This window comes from Neolamprologus multifasciatus, chromosome 5, assembly GCF_963576455.1.
Source record: "Neolamprologus multifasciatus chromosome 5, fNeoMul1.2, whole genome shotgun sequence".
NCBI classification, from domain to species: domain Eukaryota; kingdom Metazoa; phylum Chordata; class Actinopteri; order Cichliformes; family Cichlidae; genus Neolamprologus; species Neolamprologus multifasciatus.
This window is the reverse complement of record NC_140443.1, coordinates 31,707,685-31,733,641: the sequence shown is the minus strand read 5'-3', so window position 1 is coordinate 31,733,641 and position 25,957 is coordinate 31,707,685. Positions and strand designations below refer to the sequence as shown.

General features: G+C 40.9%; 1 protein-coding gene across 1 annotated transcript in view; it reads left to right on the top strand.

The window, feature by feature from the left end:
- Positions 1 to 25,957, top strand: part of cntn3b (contactin 3b) — a 53,437-nt gene that overhangs the window by 12,889 nt on the left and 14,591 nt on the right. Inside the window, exons 4-14 of the mRNA XM_085158423.1 lie at positions 8,278 to 8,453; positions 12,616 to 12,714; positions 15,024 to 15,227; positions 16,307 to 16,409; positions 16,735 to 16,919; positions 17,353 to 17,489; positions 17,998 to 18,127; positions 18,754 to 18,904; positions 20,480 to 20,607; positions 22,317 to 22,492; positions 25,046 to 25,163. Of these exons, the coding sequence (XP_085014549.1) occupies positions 8,278 to 8,453; positions 12,616 to 12,714; positions 15,024 to 15,227; positions 16,307 to 16,409; positions 16,735 to 16,919; positions 17,353 to 17,489; positions 17,998 to 18,127; positions 18,754 to 18,904; positions 20,480 to 20,607; positions 22,317 to 22,492; positions 25,046 to 25,163 (1,607 nt within the window). The remainder of the gene's footprint in view (positions 1 to 8,277; positions 8,454 to 12,615; positions 12,715 to 15,023; positions 15,228 to 16,306; positions 16,410 to 16,734; positions 16,920 to 17,352; positions 17,490 to 17,997; positions 18,128 to 18,753; positions 18,905 to 20,479; positions 20,608 to 22,316; positions 22,493 to 25,045; positions 25,164 to 25,957) is intronic.

The following is a 25,957-nucleotide window of genomic DNA, read 5'->3' as shown; positions in this document are numbered from 1 at the left end:
TACTCTAGCTATTAAGGAAATTCCATCAATTTGGTCTAATATCCATACAGAAAATTGGGCCACACAATATTGAATTTGCCAGAAATGATGATGTTGTTAACCCTCGTGAGCGAGCCTCGAATGTGTTTGTAGCAGTGAGTTTGTCTTTTCGATTAGTATTGGGTATTTCGGCTTTTCAGCGTCTCGCATGGCGCTGGAAAACACCTGAGGACATTTAACGGTTTTAAAATGATCAATTATGAATCAGATATTACCCGAATCAATTTCACTTTCACTTTATTCGCCCTGGGAAGAGGCCAGATGTGCACAATGTGGTAGAAATCTATAGCAGGTTTAATATAGAGTGAAAAGTCCGAGCCAAAATTTCAAGTTACACCTCTGCTGATATCAGTGAAAAGTAGCCTCTGCCTCATCTGACATGTCATCTGTTGTTGTTCGTGTTTTCTTTATTGTATTATCAGATGAGACACCTTTGGGAGCTTCGCGTGTCACCTGCAGTTTCTATGCAAGGATGTACCTCGCCATCATCACCTTATCAGACACTTTCACACAATCCGATGAATCTTCTTTCTGCTTCTCTTCTGATCTAGCGCTCTCTTAAAAGTTTCTGTTAGAAGGGACTTACTTGGCACTTGGCGCCAACATTAGCCAACTTCTCTTGACACATGACACAGTCAGGCTGAGGGCTATTGTTGACCCCGTAAGACAGGCAGCTTTCACCAGAGTGTCATACTGACACTTCTTCCCCCCTGGTTTCTTTAGGTCATGGGTCCTCTTCACTGGCGGTTATTGGTGGTTTCCAATTTCCTCCTCATTAACCTCCTCACTGTTAGTTAGTCGGGGCCTTTGATGTGTCACTTTTTTTTTCACACCCTCCAATAACTGCTTGAAGTTGATATTAATAAATTATATTTTCTACAGTTTTATATTGCAATTACAGAATATAGTCAAAAGGTCCCACCCAACTGACCTCCGCTGACACTTGTGTGGCTTGGTACAGTATATTGGAACCAATGGTGTAGACCAGCGGTCCCCAACCTTTTTTGCGCCACAGACCGGTTTAATGTCAGACAATATTTTCACAGACCGGCCTTTAAGGTGTTGCGGATAAATACAACAAAATAAAATGATACGACCAAGACAAAAACTGTGGTATTCTGTAAATATCATAATAATAAATGCGAATTCACTGTGTAATTGTGTAACTTTATTAGCAGCGTCCTCCTGAAATGCGCCAACAACATTGAGCATAACATCCTCCTCTCTGCCCCTTAATGCTCTCTGGTCGCTATGGTAACACGTAAATATTTCTTTCAAAATAAGACACACAACTACAATACGGGAAAAGACCCAGGGAAACCGAGTTAAACCCGATAAAAAGATAAAAAGAGAACCATAAATTTCACACCTGAGCCTCAACTCTCGTGGCCCAGTACCAAACGACTCACAGACCGTTGTCACAGGGGTTGGGGACCATAGACCATATTTACATAAAGCACTATGCTGGTAAAAGACCAGTATGCCACAGCAACTTAGAACAAGAACTTATATTTTTTCTTCAGAGTCTAGAAATTCTGAGGAGACCAAAACAAGCACTCCGTTTGTCCATCGCTGAATACAATCTGATTTTCCTTTCGTATGCAGCTCTCAACCAAAGCACAGTGGCTCTTGCTGAGTCTGTGAATGTTAAATAAAAAGGCTCTCAAATTTACAGTTAGATTTTTAAGAATAGCTCAGTAATTTCCCGAAACAGCTGGGCACCGGAAAGGTTGACTAAACAAGAGTAAACACCTCATTTGTTCAAGACCATTTTCAGCAGGGGATGAGTACAGATTTGGCGAGCTTGTGTGCATTTATGGCAGCGGGAATGTGGATCGATTCAAAGTAAACAGCAGTACCCATGTTCCCCAGTCATAAAGGAACGTGTCACTCAGTGCATCAATGTGGGTCACTGATGCGTTTTTAATAGATGTCTGACAACAGAGGAGCTCTGCTGCACGGAGGAATAAGATCCATCTGTCTTTGGATGGACACAAAATACTCGTAACACACAAAACTGACAGAAAGAAGAAAACGTTTGGTGTCACCTGGCTCACTCCTGTAATTTGGGGTAAATCATTAGCAGCAACTCGCAGTGTTGGAGTGTCAGTCGCGAGAGAAAGTGCTTTTGAGCCTTCGTGCTGTTGTCAGTTTGCACGGATACTCAACAGTCACACATGGAAAAATCCATCACAGAAAAGACCCAGCAGAGCAGAATGCGGACTCGCATTACAGAAAATGGAAGGAAACCACTAAGTGAGGAAGGCAAGGATGACAAAATCTAAAAATAAACACTTCCTGACATATTTTCTCCTGTAATATACTGAAAACAGACAGATTGGTGAAATTTAACAGTCATGTAGAGGTGGATTATTCTTCTAACACAGGACTGAATGAGTTGGAAAAAAAAATCTGTGTGGTTGATTTAAATAGAACTCTACACATATGTGGCAGATATGATAAAATGAGAATGCCTCGTTGTCATTTGTGTTTATGCTCATAATCCCAGTGAGTTATTGTCGCTAGCTGGCTTCATAACGCCTGATTTTGTTTTCAGCGCGCCGTTCCACCTTCACCTCGCCTACACGGTGAATATATGAACGGGAACCCTGACAGTTTTTCAGTTGACAAATAGTCCAGCGTAGCGCCAGAGCACACTCCGGGGCTCAGGGCGCTGCTTTATGAATACACCTGTCACTGTGTTTACTATGAATCTGCCGTAACACAGAATCAAGGGCACAGTAGTGATTGGAAAAGAGGAATAAAAAAAGTGCTTCGGTTGGCGTCTGCAATCATGTAATGCGACTTCGGGCAGATGCACGACTCTACCTTTGTTTACCAGTTGGAACGGGGTAACAGGGACACGCGTAGAACTGGGAGGGTGTGATTAGAATTCAGTCGCAGCATAGGGCCAGATAACGGCGCCGAATCGAGAAACTGTAACAAATAGAATCGATTTTTATCTTTTAGAGAGTTACATGCTCTTTTATAGGCTGAGAAAATTCTCTGAGCCTCGGGCTTGCAAAATCATTTCAAAAACAAATGGATGAGCTGAGAGAGAGTGCAGCGATGCGGTCTTAGGCGCAGGTTAATTCTGCACATGTGGACTTTGATCGCGCTGCACGAGTATTCATTCATTAATTTGAGTATCGCTTTCAGGCCATAAATTGAAACTGTAAAGCGCAGATTATGTCAATATGTACAATATGCATGTGAATGCGGGTGCTATGTTATCTGTATCTACTAATATATCGCTAAGCTCACAGGATTTTGCACAGCAAAGCGACACTGATACAGGGCGATTTCAAGTCTGTCTGTGGTGTTACGTTCTTACGTTTGGCTCGACAGCAAAATGAACACCATTTTATTAAAAGGCAGCAGCAATAGCCTGCTAAATATAATAGCAGAGAGTACCCTGGTCAGCAGTTGAATTTCCATTATCAGCTCCTAAGCCCTGCAATTGTGTATGTGTGAACTGCATGTGGTCTCTGTGGTCACTGCTGTCTCTGTGGGTGTCTGGCCTCAAGGAAAGCCAGGTGAGCCAGTGGTGCAGTACCATCCCCGGTCTATTTGACGAGGAGACCTCATGCAAAATTGATGTGAACCTCAAGGTCAAGAGGAGTTCATTCAGAGCATGCTCAGCTCAGTCTGTGCCTGCAGCACACCGCAGCAAATAGGACTGTTCTCTCTGTGACTTACTGTAAGCTCCTCTCTGCCTGATGTGGTGTTGGATTCAGTGTGTTTCACTCAGCGCACTAACATTAAGAACTCTGGCTTGCCAAACTCTTTTACTGATGCAATAAAAGAGTTTAAGTGTTTTATTGAGTTGCCAGGTTGGGAAGGAAAAAAAAACCCTCTTTCAGCATGACTCTCTGTAATTCATCTTCTCCTCTAAATCCATTTATAACAACCTATTATCACTGACAGATACAGATTACTGTAAGAACCCATAACAAATCACTGACTAGAATTTGAAACTGAAGACTTGAACATTTTTTTGTCTTTTTCAGTGACTTACTCTGAAAGAACTTTTGCTCCCAGTTTATTTGACAGCATGAACCCATAGTTCATTTATATTATATTATCTCTTGTATTGATACTTAATAACATCCATATGAATGATGTATCTTTTTCTTTAAAACTGTTTATTAATGGATACATTTTGTGATAAAATGCAACACCTTTGCAAAATGTTGAGCTTTTACAAACACCTTATATTTATGACAGCTAATATGTGTAAAAGCTTTTATTAATAATTTAAATTGTCAATCTGATTGATTATTGGAAACTGCAGACACGTTTATTATACATGTGATGATGGTTCATTCACACATATGGAAAGTAAGAAACTCATAATTTAACTGTCATTATTGAGTTAATAACATTAAAAACTCTTGTTAGTCCTAGTTTATGTGTATTTTTATGTGTTAAAGACTTTTTAATTTTAAAAAGCTGAAACATTAATTTTTCTTATGTTTTTATAAGTTAGAAACTACAGATTTGTTAATGTACAAATTAGAACATTTATTTATGTAAGTGATGCAATTTTGATCTTTCCTGACAACTTGATGTCATCATTTGGAAGAGTTCAATAAGGTAAAGTACAAAAACATCTGTAAAAGCCATTGTCAATAACAAAATGCAGTGTAACACAGTCTACATTTAAATAGTTGGTAGTTAAAATTATCGAATATACAAAGCATCAGTAAATTTATTAATCACTAATTAGGGATGCACCGATACCGATACTGGTATCGGGTATCGGGGCCGATACTGTAAAATGTGTGTGTACTCATACTCGTAAAAGTTAACCGATACCATGAACCGATACCAACTTATTTCATTAATCAGAGGGTGGCTTGTCATTTCTGTTGTAGTTTTTTAGATTGGCCACTAGGGGGACATCCCGTGCTAAACAGGCACAGGGTTAGGCGAGTGAGACTGGCGGCTCCAGATAAAAAAGAGAAACTGGAGGCTGCTGTAGCTAGGCTAAACAAAATGTCAGCAGTGTGGACCTGAACAGCCAACTTTAACTCAGGTTTTGGAAAAGCGAAGAAAAATGTCAAGAGAAAATCCACGGGCAGTTTAAATAACAGAGGCTCGACTCATTTTATCGCTCTGGATGACCAGCCAATGCCAGTCGTGGAAAACATAGGATTGCACCGTCTTCTCAGCATACTCGAGCTGCGGTATGAAATATAATAAATAAACAGAAGCTCAGGACAGTGCCAATAGTTCAGTGATATTTTGTTAAATTACAATGTGGAGACTCTGCAATAATTTAAGAGAAGTGCTTATTTTTTACTTGAATTTTTTTTGTGGTCATTTTTATTAAGATTTTATTTTTTTATCGGCAGAGAATAAAATAAAACCTGTCTTCCAATTCATTGCATTTGTGTGTGTGTGTGTGTGTGTGTGTGTGTGTGTGTGTGTGTGGGTGGTAGAAGCATCAGTTTTTGTACTCTGTATCGGCAAGTACTCAGATCCAAGTATCGGTATCGTATCGGTTTGAAAAAATTGGTATCGTTGCATGGGCATGATCTGAATTGTCTATAAAATAGAGTGATCACTGATTTTGAATGGTGACTGAGTGAATGTATGTAAATAAGTAACTGATGAGGGAAATGCACGCATTTATTATCAGGTACTACATGCAGGAATTCTAAAAAAAGCAGGTGAGACTGAGACGTCTGTCACATTTTCTCAAATGAAATAAAATTCAAATAAACTGTAAAATAAATTTAACAGGTGAAAGTGGAAAATCAAACTATGTGCACATCCGAGTCCCACAAAGCTGTGACAGAGCACTCTATTAAGAGATAGGTACATTTCTACTTTCTTGTCCCTTTGATGTAAAGCAGTGCAGACTGGTTGGGTCTATAGAGATGTTTTGTACAGTGTGTTATGTGGATGTTCTTTCATATGTTTTCAGAGTTTACACTGTCACCATGGGAAAAGTTGCAAGAGCGGGCTCATTATTTAGCTCAAAATTGGACGGTAATGGCAAACACTGACATAGCCGCATACGGCAATGACTAAAGGACAGCGCATGTTACACAAGACTGTGCTTACAAGAAGTCAGCATCCCTTTTGCCCTTGTTGATATTTCCTTATCTATGAATCCCATACAAAAAAAAAAGGTTCCCCAGGTCTGCTAATATCAAAGCTTGTCTCAGATGTTTGTGCAGCACAAGTGGGTGGGTGGCCTACTGATTGTGTTGGTGGAGCAGAGGCACCATCGCACCCAGTCAACTGTCTGCTCCATGGGTGTGTGATCTGTCCAAGCTACCCACCTTCCTTTCCCATTAAGTTCAATCATGCTGGGTTGCTGCAAGTCTGACTAGCTTCTCATCCTTTGCCATTTAACCTCCTCTCCTCTCGCACATACAATAATCCTCCCTTTGGCACAAACGGAGGAAGAATTGGACAGTGGAGAATTCAAATGGAGGCATAAAGGGACATCATGAGCAAATAGTGAAATGGGAGTTTTTATTTTGAACGCCTGTGCTGTCAGATATATTCTTGGAAACCTGAGCTTTTTCAAGTTCAGGACATTTAAAAGTAATATTGTTGGAACAGTGACAAAATCAGTCAGATTAAGTGACGGGCACAGACTGTTAGATGATAATACAGGCTACGAGATGAAAGACAGCGTCGTCTTTTGTAATCTGTCAGGGAGGAAACTGGGGAGAACCACGAATGGCTTTAAGACTACATGAGGCATCATTTTAACTGCCTGCTAGTTTGCCTAGGAAGGAAAAGATGATTATTGATTTTTTTTCCTCGTGTCACTGGAATTGTCATTTTACAGTCCTGTTGCAAAGGCAGCATTACACATGGCATTAAAATATTTCTTTACTTCTAAAATTGTTTGAGGAACTCTGATTTTTTATCAGTGTTAACGCCCTGTGATGCTCTGTACCGTATAGGAGTTTTGCATCTCCTTGAAATCCAGTGAAATACATATGAAGTGTTTTTATTATTCAGCGTGAACATTATTCAGTGTTTCCTCTCTGATGGTAGCTGTGATTAATAGCTGTCACTTCCTGAATTCTGTTTGCATGACAGAGTGTCTCATGACCTTTCTTTGAAGGAAATGGTCTGTAGACAATGCAATATGAAAGTGTCAGAAAGCAATAAGTCAGAAACACAAAAGCACAAACAGAAAACTAATTAGAAAGCATTCAAAGAATGCATAAATCTGCCAGAGCCGCACAGACCTTTACATTTGTAATTCTCCAACCACAAAATGTTTACACATTTTATTTCCCATTTATATTTCAATTTGCATCAGATTGCACACATTGTAGGCATACAGTCATAGTATTTCTTTTTCATTTACATCTACGCTACAAAAACGTCAATGTCTACAGCCACGATGGCTGCTTTATGAAGTTGTGCTGTTATACTTTGAACAGAAGTAAATGTAGCAGTATAGATACATAGATATCTTCACGGTGGGAAAGGTATGACTTACCTGTAATCAGGATCATTTAATACCATAAAAAAGTAGCTGTAAATCCAGATGACATGTGAGAAATGTATTTAATTATATTATTTTACAGTTACTTTGCCATTGATTACTTGATAATGTTTCATTGCATCTTTAAATTATGGAAACTAAATCTTAAACAAGGAACGCAGTCTAAGTGCAGGTATTTATGTCAGTGCTTTGTCAGGGTAATCTGATTTGACCAAATATCATATGACCAGTACTTTATACTGCATGCCAAGGTGAGATAGACAGTATGTTTGTTATTGTTTTGTTCACCTTTTTTACGTCCAGATAAGATTTAAAGCAAACATCAGAAAAGCAAACCTTTTTTCTTTCCAGACATCCGGCTCGCAGACTTTTAAAGCCTACCAATCCTCCTCTGTGGAGGTAATTAAAAATGAGATGAAATAAAATCCACTTCTTCATGCAACTAGGAGAAAATCCATATTCACCACAGATGATTTGCTGGGTTTTGGAAATTTGCCTAAATTAACAGCAAAACAGAATCCTTAAATGAAGTCAAACTGAAGACTACTGAAGTCTAAAGTGACAAGAAATGCTTTCTTTGTTCCTAACTCGCTGCAAAAGCTGTTCGCATCTCTGCATTAATAATACAGGGCCCTGGTCTTATTGCTCACCTTTTATCCTCGCAGCATGATGTGGGCGGACTGATCAAATCGATAAACGCTGCGAGTGTTCATCTCCAGGGGGCTCAGCTACTGATTGTGTTTGCGTTTTTCCAGATGGTCACTAAACGGAACACTCATTGATCTTGGGAATGACTACCGGCGTCACATGTCTGGGGGCAGCCTGATCATTAGCAACCTGGACAAGGACCAAGACACCGGGGTGTACCAGTGCACAGCTTTCAACACGTGGGGGTCCATACTCAGCCGCAGAGCCAGCCTTCAATTTGCATGTAAGTGATCTTACAATTGCTAACACGTTCCTGGCATGGTTCTGACACACTTATGACATTCTAGCATCTCTTTGTATCTGCTGTCTGACAGCCTGACATGAGGGTAATATGCTTGCAGCCCAGGCCTTCCTTCTTTTTTTTTTTCATTTACTATTGCGATTTCTCATTTAGATTGCCTGGGAATAGATTTTCAAGAGGGGAAATGGTAATCGAATGAAATGTCAGATACAACAAACACAGTGGGTGAGGAAGCTTCTGACTGCTTCTGAACTCCATTGATTCTCATTAGCGGTTCCAGCTCTGACAGCATCTATGCTCCATCCAAACTGCCTCATATTTCACCAAGTGCGAGCCTCTGTGATACAGACTTTAAAGCGGACAAACACAACTAACGCTTAAAAGGTCTTTGTGTCTATGCAATCACCAGCTACTTCTTAATGTGTAATATGCGCAGAAGACTGTAAGTGGATCAGACAGTGGCAGGACTGCTGCTATAGCAGCCTGCGAAGACAAAAGGGGGGCTGAGAAGTGACGCTGTTGGTTGTGGTCCCACCTTCCAGACAGGCAGTGTAGAGGCACCTCTCCTCTCTTGATCAGGCCTCCTGACTATTGATCATGTCCCAAGGATAGAGAGCCTTTCACTTCCTCTCAGGAGATGGACTGCCATTATCCCTACAGCTCAGTAATGAATCTCACTCGTGGGGACTGGGTGAAGAGGAGAACTGCTTGACATTTATTGTCTTGCCTAATGCACAGTGAGGGAGGTCTAGAAGATCAGCAAGGCTGATATTCAGTTTTTCCATGTAATGAGGCCACTGCCCTAAGATAGAAATGTCATGCTTTCTTTTGCTTTGCTTAGCCTTCACAATTCAGCTGCAACCACTGAAAGCATATCCTCCCACAGCTCATTTTTACAACGTAAAAAAAAATGTTCCAAATTAATTTAAAATACTGTGATTTAAAAAGTCTGCTTTCATACAACCAAGGTCAAACTCATTTATGAGATCTGGGAATTCAGAAAAAAAAAGGCCACTTAGATGATCACACAGGTGTCAAACCCAGTGGTTTGAATTACCATTGTCTCTTTATATCTGTATTTCATGAATTACGTATTAGCAGAAGGGGATCTGCAGCAGTTATTTTCCTGTTTCAGTCTTTGGAAGAGCTGTGGCTTAAAAAATAATACAAGCTCCTTACCTTTGATGATAGGATAGATTTTATTTTTCTGCAGAGCTGATTTTACGCATTACATACATTCACAGGGGCTAAGAAAGAGTCACGCTGTGAAAATTGGCATACAAGACTCACTGACCATTGCTTAATTCTCTCCTGACAGTCAGAATGTGACACAGCTGTTCCTATAATTTAAACAGTCAGAAAAAACTGCTGGCTTCTTTACAACTTGTCACATTGTCATGTTTCTTTCCTTGTCAGACGTTTTTTAAAGCAATGTTGGTGCAGACAGATATAGAAATTGTGTCACTGGGTACAACTTTACCAGAAGCTTTGGAAAAATAATACGTCATACGCTTAGAGACCAGTGCTGTAGCGCCTGAGTAGCAGGTAAAGGAGCTTACTCAAGAGCTCAGTAGGACACAATATATAACAGGGAATGTCTCTATGGCGCCGCCATTGCCCAGACCAATCATCGTCGAGCTGTAATGGTCACTCTCTGTAATCTCCAGGCAAGCCATTCTCGTATGGCAAAGACTGATTCTGCTTACAAAGGAATCACTGAAGCTACAGTGAGTTTGGCCTCTAGCTTTCAGAGTTACAGTGTGTGGTCAGTTCACTCCAGTGAAGCCCATTATTCTTTTTCCCAGCAAAGAGAGAAGCACATCCCCTCCAGCACCGAGTCCAGCTTCATCTTCACCCGTCTCTGTGCAGTTTTGTAAGAAGAGGCGCCATCTGTTTCTCTTTCACTAAGTAATTATTAGTAAACCTCTGATTCACCTTCCCCTGTTTCTAAAGGTCCTGCCATTATAATTATAAACAGCTGTTGCCAGGCTTGTTGTGCAGTTGCATCCACAAATGTCTGAGCCTTGCCACAATTATTGTTCTTTTTGTTTAGTGGTTACAGTTGCACTTTCCAATATGTGCATATTTTCAGGTGTCTAATGTAGTTGTAGTTGATGCTCATTTGTAATACTTTGCTACTGGTGAGAGGCACGTACCCCGCCTCTCACCAGTAGCTAAGGAAGAATGAATTTCTGATTAATTCTTTTCACTTTTTTCACACGTCTTCAGATGCTACTTTGTGGGTCTAACTTAAAATTTCATCTTCAGCAAGTGATAAGCAACTCAATAAGACTGGGGACAGGTGATTGGCTCAGACATTGCATAACTGCACTTATTTGGCTTCAGAGACTCCTGGGTTGGTTTTGAGTCTCTAAATATTTTGCTGCATTTGTGTGAATCTGAGCCGTAAGAGCAGAACTGTTCACTTCAGAATGAATCCAGCTGCTTCTGTCTTCTGTCAGCGAGGGCAGTGTATTTGCATCACACTGCCCTCGCTGTGTTTTACACAGGATGTTGTGTGCTCAGGATGGTCTTCACAGTTTTTACCTACCTTATTTTGATAAAGGCTGATCTTAGTTTCAGCTGATTTGGTAAGATCCAATCAGGCCTTTCAATTTTTGAGACCGATCAGTATTTTTACTCATCACTTTTGTGTTTTCTCTCACAAAGTCTTGGTTTTATGATTGAATTGGAAGAGAAACACCAACCTCCTGAGCTGAATAGTGAAGGCGTTTTTCGCCATGGAAAGGCACCTGCGGTTGTTTTCAGCAGACATCCAGGCCTTTTTATGTTGATGAACTCATTCTTTTCTCTCGGAATGTCCCAAACTGTTGATTTGGCCTCCCCCTAATGTTCCCACTATCTCTCTGATGTATTCACTTTGTTTTTAAAGCCTGAGGATGGTCCTTTTTTTTCCAATTGCATGCTCCTTTGACCAAATGCGGTTTCACAGAAAAAGCTTCCAAATGTAATTGCCACATTTGGAATCAGCTCTAGTCCTTTAACCTGCTTAATTTGTGAAGAAATAATCCAGAAATTGGCCACAACTGTGGGAAAAAAATCCATGCGCAGGTCCGTATTCATTATATAAATATGTTTTAGTGCACATCTACCAAAGATTTGATCAGTACGTAGCACTGTACGTTTCTTGCTCTAACACGGTTCCTGAGAATCCTAAATGTCATTTGAAGATCGACTCTCTTATTGACATTTCTTCTAAAGACAACCTAGTGAGATCAGGATGCCTCTGTCTGTATTTCAAGTCAGCCATCTCCTCCTGTGGCCTTCTAAGTGTCCTGCCGTGACTTGGCTCTGTTTGATTTCACTGCGGTCATCAGAGAGCCGCTCATTAATCTTACCAACACTCTGTCCCACTTCTCTCCATAATCTTCCTTCTCCTAATTTCCCTTATCGGTCACACTGACTTTCTTTTGTTTGTGTTTGGAAGGCTTACTCCAGGCTGTTAGCCAGAGGGTGCAGACAGAGTACAGAGCGGACTGCAGCAGCTTCCCTCCATCAGTCATGAAGCCAGGGGTGGTTTATCATCCCAGGTTTAGTTTTTGTCTGCCAGCAACTGCTCATTCATTTGCAGGGGGATAGATTGTGCTGACAGTATTGATGGGGAAGCTAATGCTTTTAAGTGCAAGATTACACCACATTTAATAATGATGTTACTTATTGCTGCTGGCACTGCAAACTGTCATTTGTCATGCGTGCTCACCAGTATTTGTTCAGCCTGTGCACAGTATTTTCTTCTTTCCCCTGCTCGTTTTGTCTTATTTCAGCCTAATCTCTTCCTAAAGTGCAGCGTTGCAGGGTAAACGTCACAGAGTCAGGTCCGTCTATTTCATCAGCCCACCAGATGCCTTTGAAAGTATTGGAGGCTGTCATGAGGTGTCCCAGGGCAATCAATGATGCCCTATAAAGTCCCAATCTTCAAAATGTAGCATCAAAAACATGGCTCAGTGATTCTGTGAAGGGAGTTTGGGGAGAATTATGTCCCCCGTTTGCAAAACTATCTCTTTAAAAGTAACCCTCGTGGATATAGAAAATCTTTGAATCACACTTTTTGGTCAATCTGACTGTCAGTGGTATTCTTTTAAACCGCCACCCACTTCTGTTTCAATGTTTTCTGTCTCATCAGACCTGGATAACTTCAAAACTCAATCAGTGAGGAGTGCTGTCAATGTGCGTGAAGGCCAAGGAGTGGTTCTTTTATGTGGGCCACCGCCACATTCTGGAGGTAAGTTTGCTATATGTTGTTGTTATTTAAACACAGCTCATAAGAATTACCTCCACTCAGTGCAAACTGCAAACTTTGATGAATAATTACTGCCTTTTCCTAAACGTAATCCAGTTTTACACCCATTAATGTGTGCACATGCTCTTAATAATCATCTTAATGTTGTTTATTGAGAACACCTATAAGCCAGTCGCACTTGGGTGCTTTTCTTTCCACTTAATTCAGATGATTTTTTTTAAATTAAAGCTTTAAAGATATTTATTCATTTTCATTGAGAGTTAAATTAGGAAATAAACATACTTTTTCTTGCTTGTGTGAGGCTAAAGCCAGCAAGTAGCTAGCCTAGCTTCAAACAAAGCTGGAAACAGGAAAGAAATTAGCTTGGTGAAGGCTAAAAATGACAATATTTGGGCCACGGCACCTCTGAAGCAGCTCATTACCATAGTATAATGATTTGCTTAGTCTGTATAAAATGTTGTGGTTATAAAGGAGGTAGGGTGCCAGAATGATAACCTCCATAAAACCACAATTTCTCTCTTTTTTTTTTTTTTGCACTTGAGCTTTACAGAAATAAATATGCTAATTAGCGAGCTTCAGAGGAGCTAAGAGGTGTTTGTTTTGTTTTGTTTTCGCACAGAGCCAGGCTTCTGTCTTCACACTATTTACAGCATTTAGGCTAAAATAACGAACATAGCACTGTTGGCTGTTAGCCTTATATTCAAGCACCTCCACACATTCAAGAAAAAAGATGCTTTAATTGTTCAAGTGAGATGCTAAAATTGCATTTGATAAAGCAGAGGCTACAAATAGACGAGATAAAGACACGGGCTGCTCAGCCCGACCGCTCTGAGTGTCTGCGGAAAACTAAAAAAAAAAAATACACAATGGCTGCTGCCTAGCTTGTCACCCTCTTGATACAATAGCTTGCACAGTGGAACAACCAATTTCCTTCACAAGCGAGCAGTTTGTAGCACAGCGCATTGTACAGCTGGTCTTTGGGATAATGGGTCAAAGTACTCTGTGAAATACAGTTTGACAGCTTTTCTCTTTGACATAGGTTTATATGCAGTTGGCTGTTGTAACCATATCACAGCTGTGTTTTCCTGCATTTTCCGAAGTGAATGAAAGTAAAGCTGTGCACGGCTGTTGTCCCTGTTTTTCTTCCTTACCTCTTTTCCCTTTTGCTCTCTTCCTGGCTCCCTCTCTCGCTGCTGTCCCCTCTCTCCACCCTCTTTTCCTTTTTAAAATTTGAAAGCGATGATGTGCCACGTAACCTTGAACTTTATCTGACGCCTACAGTAAGAGGCATTCCCTTTAGTTTTCATTGCACTTCATTGGCTTTGAATTCTGCACAAGCTTTTTCCTCCCCCTCCGTATGCATTATCCCAACACCCATTTATGAAAAATTAAATACAGTACCATTGCAAGCAGATGTTATTGTACTCCACCTTAGACATTTGTTTACTCCAAGGGCTTTTTTGGCACTTTTATCTTCCATGTGCTGTAAAACCACTTGTGTTGTATTTTCTTTGTCACTTCGCTTAACAAAGAATTGCTTGGCAAAATGATGTTACTGCCCGTTATAGACACATAGTTCAGCTCCAGGTTATGCTGACTCTGAACTATGCTGCCGCTTTTGCCTAATGAGAGGCAGCTTTGTATCTGCATCGCTGCACCCAGCTCGGACGCTCAATCCCATCTATGGGCTCCCCCCTCGGGGCGATTGACAGTCATTGTGTACACCTTTTGACTCTGAGCCCACTACCTTTGAAGTGGCTGATTACACAGAGCATCTCCTAACTCTTGAAAGTCTTTGCAGTGTTTTCTTTGAGAAAATGCCACAGTACTTCATCACGGAAAGTCTCTCCTTTCTTATGGTAGACCTGCCATTTGCAAAGGGGCATGACAACATATATTTGTGCCAATCCATCCATCCCTCAATCCAACCATCGACTTGCCTGTGCCACCCCTGAACTAAGGCGCTCAGGGACCCAGGGAATGGAGGCCATGTGTCAGGGGAGGGTTACTGACGCAGTGTAATCCATTTTGTTTCGCTCCCTTTCCTTAGCTCTCCCTTTTTTTTCCTGCACTGATAGCTGCTACAGTCACCCAGTCTTGGTATCTCCTCCCAAGGAAACTGAGATAAGGAAGGGAAAATGACATGATACGCTCACATTTTAAGGCCGTAGCCGACTTCTTTTGATTCAGCTGTTCCAGCGGGGGCCAATGCGACTAACACGTGTGAAATCAGCCGAGGTGTGAAAGTGGACCGCTGCTGCATAGTTCAACTGTCTTCCTTTCTCTTCTAGAGCTGACATTTGCGTGGATCTTCAATGAATACCCTCACTTTGTCCAACAAGACAGTCGGAGATTCATCTCTCAAGAGACAGGAAGCCTGTACATCGCCAAAGTGGAGCGCTCAGATGTGGGCAACTACACCTGTGTGGTTAACAACACTGTCACAAGGGAGAAGATCCTCAGCTCTCCCACACCACTGGTCCTCAGAAGCGATGGTAAACACTAAAATCAGGCTTTCATCTTTATGCTCACATGCCATGCAGCTTTAATCTGTTGTCAGACTTCTCTGCCTGAAGGCTGCATTCCCGGATTCATCATGATTTCAGCTCGTTAAGATCTAGGTCATAATTTAAGTTCCACATTTTAATTTCATTATAAAAGCAGATAATTGATCGTACTCCAGCAAGGTGGTAGGACCTGCTTCGCACTCAACAGATAATAGCTGGGTTGTGGAAAACCCATTTGGCTGGTGTTTATCCTCCTCCAGCTGAAGAATTTGGAACATTTATAAATTATTAATGCTATTAATATTTGTTCACAAGCTTTGATTACATAAAACGAGAAAGCTGTGACTGTCAAACAATTACAAGTGCATTATTACAAACAAGAAAAATCGAAAGGACAGCAAAAGGGATTATTACCAGCCTAAAACTGAGCTGTAAGACAGCAACAGATGAGTTGTTAACCATTAGTAAAGACACGAATTCCAAAGCTTGTCTTTTTACAATGTGGCACAGAGTTACATAAAAGCCGCTGATTTCATTTGGTATTCCAGCTGCAGCACAAAGCTTTTATGAGCTGGCGTCTTAGGTTGTGTTATTATCAAAATGCCACAAATATATTCTAAGTACAGAGGAAGATGCAGTTGCATATTTTGCATGTTTTCCTGAGAGTGCGTCAGCTTTATCAGTCTTTTCTGACTTTTAATCTGAAAACATGAAGAGGACCCCAAATCAGCTCTTACTTAGAGACTGCCAGGTTGTGATTGCTAATAATAAAGGGCAGGCTACTCTCTCTGCAAGGAAGTCACTGACCTGTCCCGGTGATGTGAATGTAAATAAACTCCTGAATAAAGCCACATAGCCAAATGTTATCAATCTCTGCTAAATAAGTCATTTTATAGCCCCCCCCCTTTTACAATGCCTTCACTGGTCACTTTGTATTCATATGCATAACTTTTGCATCAGCTGCCCCGCTGTGTTATTGCTCTCTCTCTGCCTGATTCACGGTGAGTGTGAGTCTGCTGTTAATCACTGATGTAAAAAGCTTGTCATCTATTGTCTCCCTTTTGTAGGAGTAATGGGTGAATATGAACCCAAAATAGAAGTCCATTTTCCCGATTCAGTTCCAGCTGCGAAAGAATCAGCGGTGAAACTGGAATGCTTCGCTTTGGGAAAGTAAGTCACTGTATGCCTGTGACACAAACGGTACATGCATTCATGCATGAATTACAGCTACTCAAGACGATTTAAGAATGCACAAGCGTTAGCATTACTCATCCTCAGATTCATCAATCCATCCATGAAAAAGACAAGGGAGCAGAAGTAAGAGTTCTTTTAAGAGCATCCGACAGCTTGGCAATCACGGATTGATTTGCAGGGAACGAGAATTCACAAAGCTTTTGCTTTTTCTAACAGCTACTTTTCCTTCTGTCCTTAATCACACTTTGATCAGAGCGAGTGACAGTTACAATCCTGGGAACTTCTTGTTCCTCTTTTACAGCCCCGTCCCAGAAATAAGCTGGAGGAGAACGAGCGGCGTCCCTTTCCCCAGCAAAGTCAAAATGAAGAATTCAAACGCCGTCCTGGAAATCCCTAATTTCCAGCAGGAGGATGCGGGGACGTACGAGTGCATGGCGGAGAATCGCAGAGGCAAAAATGCTGCACGGGGCCGTATTTCATTCCACGGTAAGTGAGCTGTTTCAAATCGAATGACAGTGAGGTGGAGGGACAAATGGAACATATATATCCACAGTTGTCCAGAAAACATGCAGATGGCCAGCAGCTTGAATCCCATTTGCTCGACATAAAACCTTTTCCTACGGACGTTTGAGGCTTAATGTTGTTGAAATTTCAGAACAAGCTAAGGGTAGAAATAATAAATGGCTATTATTCCAGGGGCTTTAAATTCATTTCCAGTTAATATTCAGATCTGTTTACCATCCCGTGTTTCTCATTATGTTGGTAATCCACTTGTAAAGTTTAAAATTTGATTTAAATTTAAGCTTTAATGCCAGGCTGCTTTTATGGTTGTATGATTCCTGATGCAATTCTTTACTAATCCAGTGCTTCTATAATTAAAACGCATGTTTGAATAGGTAACCTTTTCATTTATTCCAAGCTAAACCTCACTGGCTCCAGACGATGGCGGACACAGCTCTTTCCATAGAGGGAAACCTCTTCTGGGAATGTAAGGCCAATGGAAAGCCTAAACCATCCTACAGCTGGCTGAAGAATGGGGAGCAAGTGATGGCTGATGTATGGAGATATGTTACATTTCTTCCCTTTCTGGCTAAAATTTCTTAGTTTCTAAATAGTTTCCAAGTAACAACAAAAAATTGAGCTGGTCTGTACCAGAAATTGTCAATGCAATAATGTTAATATGCTGTGTAATAATAAGTAATGTATGCTAATGGATACGTTAGCTAATGTATGCTAATGCAGACGTTAGCTATTCTAAAGCCAGACTATGCTTTAGAAAGCATCGATCCCCTCCCCGCGCAGCACGGAGACAACTTTATCTGTTAAAAATGACGTGATCTGTCATCATCATCATGATCGTCCTGAAAGGTCATGAAATATAAATTATGTTAACACTTTTTCTGTTCGGTGTGTTTAAGAAGCAGATAAATAGTTTTCACCACTGCACTTCCTCATCTATGTCAAGCTTACCATGTGCAGAGTTGCAGTAATTGCTGTTGTGCCTTTGGATATAATAGGCTGGCCTTCCGATGGATATGCAGGACTCTTTCTCTTTCCTCCACAGGGCCGTGTACAAATTGAAAACGGGGCCCTTTCTATATCTTCGTTAAACCGTTCCGATTCTGGGATGTATCAGTGTGTGGCTGAAAACAAACATGGAATTATTTATTCCAGTGCCCAGCTAATGGTGTTAGGTAAGATTGCCTCCCTCCTCCTGCTTTTATCCTGCTTATCTGTCTGTGCGTTTGATCATCTCCTAAGATAAAAACCAGCAGCCTGCTATAACGTTCCTCTGCAATCAGTCTGTGCACGCATTTGATGTCACCATGGGCTTTGCCAGCAAAAATGTGAATCTGATAGAGTGTCTCGTTTTACTTTCAGTCATTTCACGTATTGATTTGGATACTACAAATGCATTGTTTTGTGGCATTGTGCATGCCTTCTCATGTAGACGGGGTATTGATTTATTTGCAAAGCTTTGATGACTTCCATCTGACTGGCTCAATAAGAAATTCAACTCTCTTGATACATGTGATGACACTTGAGTGTCCTAACGATGGCTAACAAAAAACTGATGAGTGCAGAGAATAGTTTATGACATGCTTGAGGTGAATGGTGTATTCAAGGATGTGCAGCTGAAGGGTGGGATGACTATGGCGAGCTTTGAGACCAGTAGGCTTTTGTGCTGAGATTTCAGGCTGCTTTCTCTGAAAGCTGAAGGAGAATTTATCTCAGTACAGCACGGTTGATCTGCAAAGGTTCAGGTTGCCCATATATATATTTTTTAATCTCACACCTTTCTCTGTTCCCCTACATGCAGTTTCACCTCCTACTTTCTCCAAAAGTCCGCTAAAGGCCTTGCTAAAAGCTCGCTCAGGCAGCGAAGTCACTCTTGAATGCAAGCCTGAGGCCTCACCCCCAGCAATTAGCCTGTGGAAGAAAGGGAATGAAATCCTGCAGAGAACTGAAAGGTAGGATAAAAAAGTGTATATTACTGGCAGCTTTTATTCGCATTCACTGCAAGCTGACTTGTTTCAATAGTGCGTTTGGCATTTGCGGAGATGCATAGAAGGAAAGGCTAATGAGAAGAACGAGAGGGCGCCCACCAGGAAAATTGCAGATAGCTAATATACTGCGTGCCCCCTTGTGTGCAAATAGCTCGGTGTGAAGACTGAAGATGCTAGGTGGTCATATCAACACTGTGTTTAAATATTATAATAATAATAATAATATGTTAAATATTTAAGGAGATAAAAGACTAGTAAATGGAGTTCCCGCTCATCTCGTAAACTGAGGAAGGAACTCAAAAGTAAGAATGAAGCTACTGCACCTGTAATTATCTGTTTTATCATGACAGACAAAGAGTTACAAGGGCTTGATTGATGCAATCACCAAACAGCAGAGACGAAAGCTTTGATGCAGATCGGAGAGCAGTCTCAATAGACAAGAAATAACTCTGAACACAGGCACAAAGACAATGAGCCAACATCAAGCGTCGCTTTCAGGGGTATAAAGTGGTGCTTCATTTAGTTTGGTGCCCTTCTCTGTTGGATTTTTTTATTGGATAAACCGGAACGTTTCACAATAAAGAAGCATTTAAAGGTAGAGAATTCCAAAAGCATGTCACGTTTCAGGCTTTTTGTCATCTCGATAGGCAAACGAATCAAAAAGCTCAGATAGTTTCTAAAACCTCCTGTAAGTTATCGTACGTACATCAAGACTTTGTACCACACGCTCACACACAACAGACAGACTGAATACAAACTCAATACAAAGTCAAACGCAGGCATCCCAGTACAGGAAAGAAATGCCGTTTGAATCGCTCCCATGCTGCCTATTGAAGAGGAGGTCTGAAAAAGAACAATACGAGCAAGGCATCTTGTCAAAACAGCACCGAGCCTCTTTAGTCGGCTCCAGATGGGAAGCTGCATCTATAGCGGCGGAAAATTGGTAGAATTCCCAGGCTGACTGACATTTAGCATATGTGAAGCCCACGTACTCTTTCAAGACTGGATGTATGCAGACACTGGAAGGGAAATGTTTACTCACATATGCAGTCACGCTGTAAATTGGAGCAGTGTTTAGAAAATGAATTTTGCACACATTTTCTCATTGAATACCACATCAGTTGAAAAATTGTTACAACCCATCTGATTTCTATATAAGCTTATGTTTAGCTCATGCCTTGATTTATACATGTTTGGAGATAGACATCTTCTAAATAACTACAGATTTTTAAAAAATGATAACCCAGCTAGTGGAAGTAATATAATAAAACTGTTTAAAGTGGGGGGGCTTTGCATGTTATTTTTTTAATATCTAGCCAGTCGGTGACCTTTCAGCATGATAGGGGTTTCACACTGACCTCATTGATTTAAAGTCTTTAAATCTGAGTTATTTGACAAATCTTTGAAAATTTTATTATATATATAGCGATAGATGGAAACATCATTACTGTATACAAATCCAAAACAGAGCTGAACACTGTAGTCCTACTTTACAATCGCTATCTTACCAAATACAGTAAAAAGCCACTCTCTTCTCAGGATTGCTTTGCTTCCAGATGGAACATTAAAGATTGCCAATGTAACCAAACGGGATGCAGCTAGCTACACGTGTATCGCTAAGAATCAGTTTGGGACGGCAAGCACAACAGGAAGACTGATTGTCACTGGTAAGTCTGGCCTAAAAGTCGAATCGCTCTCAGTTAATTAACCTTTTCACTTTCTGCTCCATCCCTTCTTTGTCATCACACCTGACACACTTCCCATTCAAGAACTTTGATTTGCCTCTCAAGGCTTGTGCTAATTTTTTTTACAAACAATGGGTTCTTGATTTCAAAGAGAAGAAAAGAAACAAAAAAAAAAAACAGCTTTTCATTCATTCCTGATTTTGACAGCTGTTATTAAAGATTTTAACTCGGAAAATTAACTCTCGGTTTTTAAATGGAATAAAGGAACAAGACAAACTCTGAAACCTTAGGAAAGACATGCTTTCTTGGTGAGAGTTAAATAAGACAAGAGGCTATTATCAGTCACGTGTGTGTACACTAATAATAAAGCTGATGCTGTTTCACTTTAACAAGTGCTGAATATGATTATGGTGGTTATTGAGCGTGCTGGTGGCCATGTTTAAATCGCTGCAAACATCCAAAATTAGATGACAAATACAGTTGTCCTTTACCAGCCACAACAATACTGCAATGCAGCATCGTGCTAGGAAAGATTGAGTTACAGCAACCATCTGGACACTTGTTTGGACCAAGAACATGGCTAAAAACTTTAACTGTTGGATTTTGATGGGTCATGATCTTGCCACACACGTGTACTCAAACACAAGCCATGAAGTGCTGAGCCAAAAAATCCTGCAACTGCTTTCAGAAGTAGTGACTATCAGTCTCGTCTTTCAGCTCTTCTAACTGAAATTATATGAAATATGCACTCATTGATATTTTTAATGCAGCAGGCATTGTCAAGATTTCTATTGAGAGAAGGAGTGAATGGTGAATCAGTGAGTTTAGTAAGACCACAACAAAACCAGGCAGGGCAGAATCCAGGGCTGATGTTATCCTGTACTATGGCGAGTTTTCTGCTCTTATATGCTAAATTTGATTTGATTGTTTTTGTTAAAGTAACTTCAAACACCGTATAGTTGATAAGACTTTAAAGGGAAATTTTCTTATTAGCAAATAGAGTGTTTCCTTGAAGTATTTCCAAAATAAAAGTCAGCTCTTTTTTGTCCTTATTTTTATGTATTTGTTTCTTTCAGCTTATTGCGTGTGTTATCAAGCAAGGGTATTGTAAAATTAATGGGCCTGGTAAATAGCAGCTAAAATAGCAGTTAAGTAAGCAACAAATGCTTATCATTGATTTAGTTAAAGGTCATTATTTATGAGTGCAATGACGTAACACGTTCAAGTAGTCCCCTATTTTTAATCTGTTGTGTGTGCAACTTTTTTTTTTTCTCATTACTTTCTATTCTTCTCATACGCTGACAGCTGAACCATTTAATGTCATGAAATTTAATTACTGTGACCTTTTGTCAACATATTCTGAGGGCCCCAATCCACCACAGTCACCAGTAAGAATGTGCTCCCATCTCAGTAATCCTGCTTCAAACAACTTTTTTTTTTTTCGTCCAAATTGATCTAGGGAGATAAAATGTGAACCCGCAAAGTCATTAAATGTTACTAATGGACAAGCTTGGAATTTAAGTGCTTATTAAAATCAGAAAAAAAAGCCACATTCATGAGTAATTTAATGACTGTCGCTCGGTTTAGCTGCGAATCGGAGTGAAATGGCAGTTGCAGGGGTCATGGTGGTGTTAGAGGTTTCAGTGGCAGAGATATTATCATGCTTGTGCTGTCATCTGTTGTCTGGCCAGAGCCCACCAGAATCACCATGAGGCCTACTAACATGGAGATTATTGTTGGCGAGAGCATCGTGTTACCCTGCCAGATTGCCTCCGATCCAGCTCTGGATGTCTCCTTCTCGTGGGCATTCAACGGCCAGCTCATCGACTTCCAGCGAGACAGCGATCATTTTGAAAGAGTGGGTGGGGTGAGTCATGTCGAGCATTAAACTCAGATACTTTCTGGCTACTCTGGGATTAATTGGGACACAGTGTGTAACGCGCAAGGGTATGCTCTACAGCCCGGCTGAGGGCTTCATAAACCCTAATAATACTCAAACAAAGAGATTTAGGCGAAGATTCGAAGGTTTCTCTGTGGTCAGCTGTGAACAGAATTTCAAAAAGGTAGCGATATCAGTTACAGATAACGCAGTATCTGAATGGCGGTATCAGCTCTGTAATTGGGATCCTTAGCTTTTGAATTGCCTGTGCAAGCTGCCATGTGTTACACCTCTAAAAATATATCAGTGAAATGCCGTTTTAGTCTTACAGAGGGCCCTCGTTAATAAAGTCTTTATACTTTTCATCCCTTCAACTTCTAATTCCTGTACCTCAAGGGAGAACATTTTCTTATCATCTCCCTGCGCTGTAATTGAATTTGCATACCTATTTATGAATCTAGAGTCCCGAAATAATTAAGTAATGAGCTGGCTGGCATTCACCAAGGGCAGGCCTGGCACCAGTAAATGTTCATTTGAAATCCATATGCCTTGAAATATTGATAAGTGACGCCTTTTTATTATTTTTTTTTGTTGAATATTTGTTCCTTTTGATGAAGGGCAAAGTTAATTGTTCAGAGCTTGTCAGTTTCAAATTGCTATGCACACTCTTTTTGCTTCACATACCGCCGCTTATCATCCGAGGTTTTGGAGTCTGATCACTGCCATTCATGTGGTAATATTTGACATCGTATCTCAATACGCTCACGGTTTTGTGGACACGGCGCACTCGTTTCTTCATGAAAGCAAATGGCAATTACTAATGACATTGAACTGTGCATAGGCATTTAATGAGAGATAGTTTTCACAGAGTCTGTTTCCCCTGTCCAGAGAGATTACCAACCCCCTGCTCAACAGCTTCTGATGAATTAATTAACATAATTAAAGCAAATCTGCCTCATCACTTCCTTCCTGCCAAGGCAGGAAGCCTGCGACGCATCGCAAGCTCTCGGGTCGGCCAGGTGGCGGCTGACATTGGAAGGAGAATCAGGCATGGCGCTTCAAAACTGTCAGGGAAGAGGAGAGAAGATGAAAGGAAGGGTAAAAGAGAAAAAAAGAGCGAGAAAGATAGTCACTTTATCCCTTGGGCGCATAGAAGTGCCATTCGGCTCAGCTCTGCTTTGTCAGTTGCCTTAGAGAGGTGAAGATCCATGGGTGTTCATGCCCAGTCGCGGCACAGTGGAACTATGATCACTAGCCTTTGGAGTTGATGAGATCTACTGTGACTGCAGTGAGTCTTACCTGGCTCTCCCCCAGGTGACTAGTTTCTAAAGCAGCACACTCTTTTTCTCTGGCTGACATGCTTTGTGACAGACCACTTCAAGAGGTGACTTTCAAAAGGCCCGACTCCCATCAGCAGTCCAAATGAGAGCGCAGTAATGTCGCCTGGATAAAGCGTATTAAGTCTGCTGACTTTCCATACTTTTCTTATTGCCTTTGAGCACCCATCAGAAAACCCCCAAACAATCAATCAGTTGATCCCCCCCCAAAAGACCCATCTGATGCTGTACAGTAGCAAGTGCATGTCACGCTGTGCAAGAGGGCTCTAATAATCACGCTTTACAAGATGATTGAATTGACATGCTGAAGTGTAGCATGATAGCTTTTAGGTTAGGTTGTTTCATTGCGGTGTGATGAATGCTCGGCTAATTGGAATGCACTGAAAGAATATTTAAACGAGCTATGAAGAGCTAAATCAGCCGCACGGTTTAGATTCGCCGCGTACGACTGATGAGTAATTTTGTGCCGTGTTTTCCCACATGAATTTTAAAATGAACAAATACTTTCACGGGTGCTGGAAAAAAAAAACGATTCTGATCGCTAACATATTCTGTCAGTACAGAGAAATGAGCTACGCACCGTACTTGCTAGTTGTTTTTAGAAGAGGTGTCTTTGTAGTCGAAAGCACTAGAAGATGTTAGGAATAAAGAATGATTTCCATTCTTTTTGAAAGCAAAGAAAAATGCAGAATTACAACCTCATTTTTAAGGTAATTCTGCTTTATGTAGCCACACACAGTAACTCCCCTTTTCCAGATTAGAAAGTTAACATTTGCTGCTGTGTTTCGCTGCATGTTCCTCACGGCCATCACATGCATGCAGCCCGTGTAAAATAATATTTACTCTTTACACTGGGAGTTAGACTCATATCTTGCTTGAGCTTGTGTAATTAGAGAATAATTAGGATTGCTTTGCCAATTAGCTCGACTGTGTTTGTTTTGTGTGTCCTGTGTGTAGCGGGTAGTTGTTTACAGGGGGTTTGGAGGCCGGTTGGTTAGATAGTTCCTGAAGGACGGCCAATAGGGTTATTTGCTCTGAGTACATCTGCCATGTCAGTTGTTTGTGTTTGAAAGATGCAAAAATCAGCGGCCCGGAGTCGCTGTGATTGTATTGGATGTTATGAAATGTAAAAGCATCCCAGAGCCACAGGCTGGAAGATTAATTAACGCTACATCTCTTACTTAACCTTATTTCTCTCTTTCAGAGCATATCAGGGGATCTGATGATTCGTAACATCCAGCTGAACCACGGTGGGAAATACGTCTGTGTTATTGACACTGATGTGGAAAGCCTGTCCACCTCTGCCATTTTGGTCGTCAAAGGTAAGAGAAGGGCTGGATTTCGGTTGCTTTTGTGTGAGCGCCGTAGCACGGCTACCACGGAGCGTGTGTAAAAGTATTCAAAGCAAAAAAAGTTTGACAGAAGGGTGCGAAACATCCCCGAGGCTCTCGCTAAAGATACACGATGGGGAAGCAAAAATGGATGCTGTCTCAGTCTGTAACGTCAGCTCCTGTTTATATACTGTACTTGTTACTGAAATGCAGTAATGGTGTACACGCTCGCTCTGGTGTGCGAGGTAGCTGAGGTAGCTTTGTTGATATGTGCCTGGTGTATCTGGCTCCGTGTCCAAGCGTATCTCTGGTGATTTACATTGGTATTCATGCCCTAAACAAACTCTAATAGCTGTCCCAGGTGCTTTGAGAAGGCAATGTTTATCACAGAAAATGACTGTAATTGGCTCATTTACACACCGGCAAAATATCATGGAAAGCATTTGAATAATGGCGCAGCAAAGCGAACGGCTATAACATGGTAAAGACTGAGCATGTTGTAGTCGCAAACACTCGCTTTTCTATTCTTTCCTTTTTCTACTTACTGATGTCTCCTCCTCATGAAGCACCTATTTCCTTTTCTAATAAACGATCCCATTCACTTTATCTTTCCACAGCCAGTGAACTCATCACTTAACAATCCCACACTCGCGCACGTACACACACATAAAGCGTGTACACAGCAAGGGCGCAGCCCTTAATTAAAGCGAGTGTGATGGCCTTGATATGTAACAATGTGTACAAGTCTTTATGAGCTTGATGAGAGGAGGCTTTTTTAAATGGGT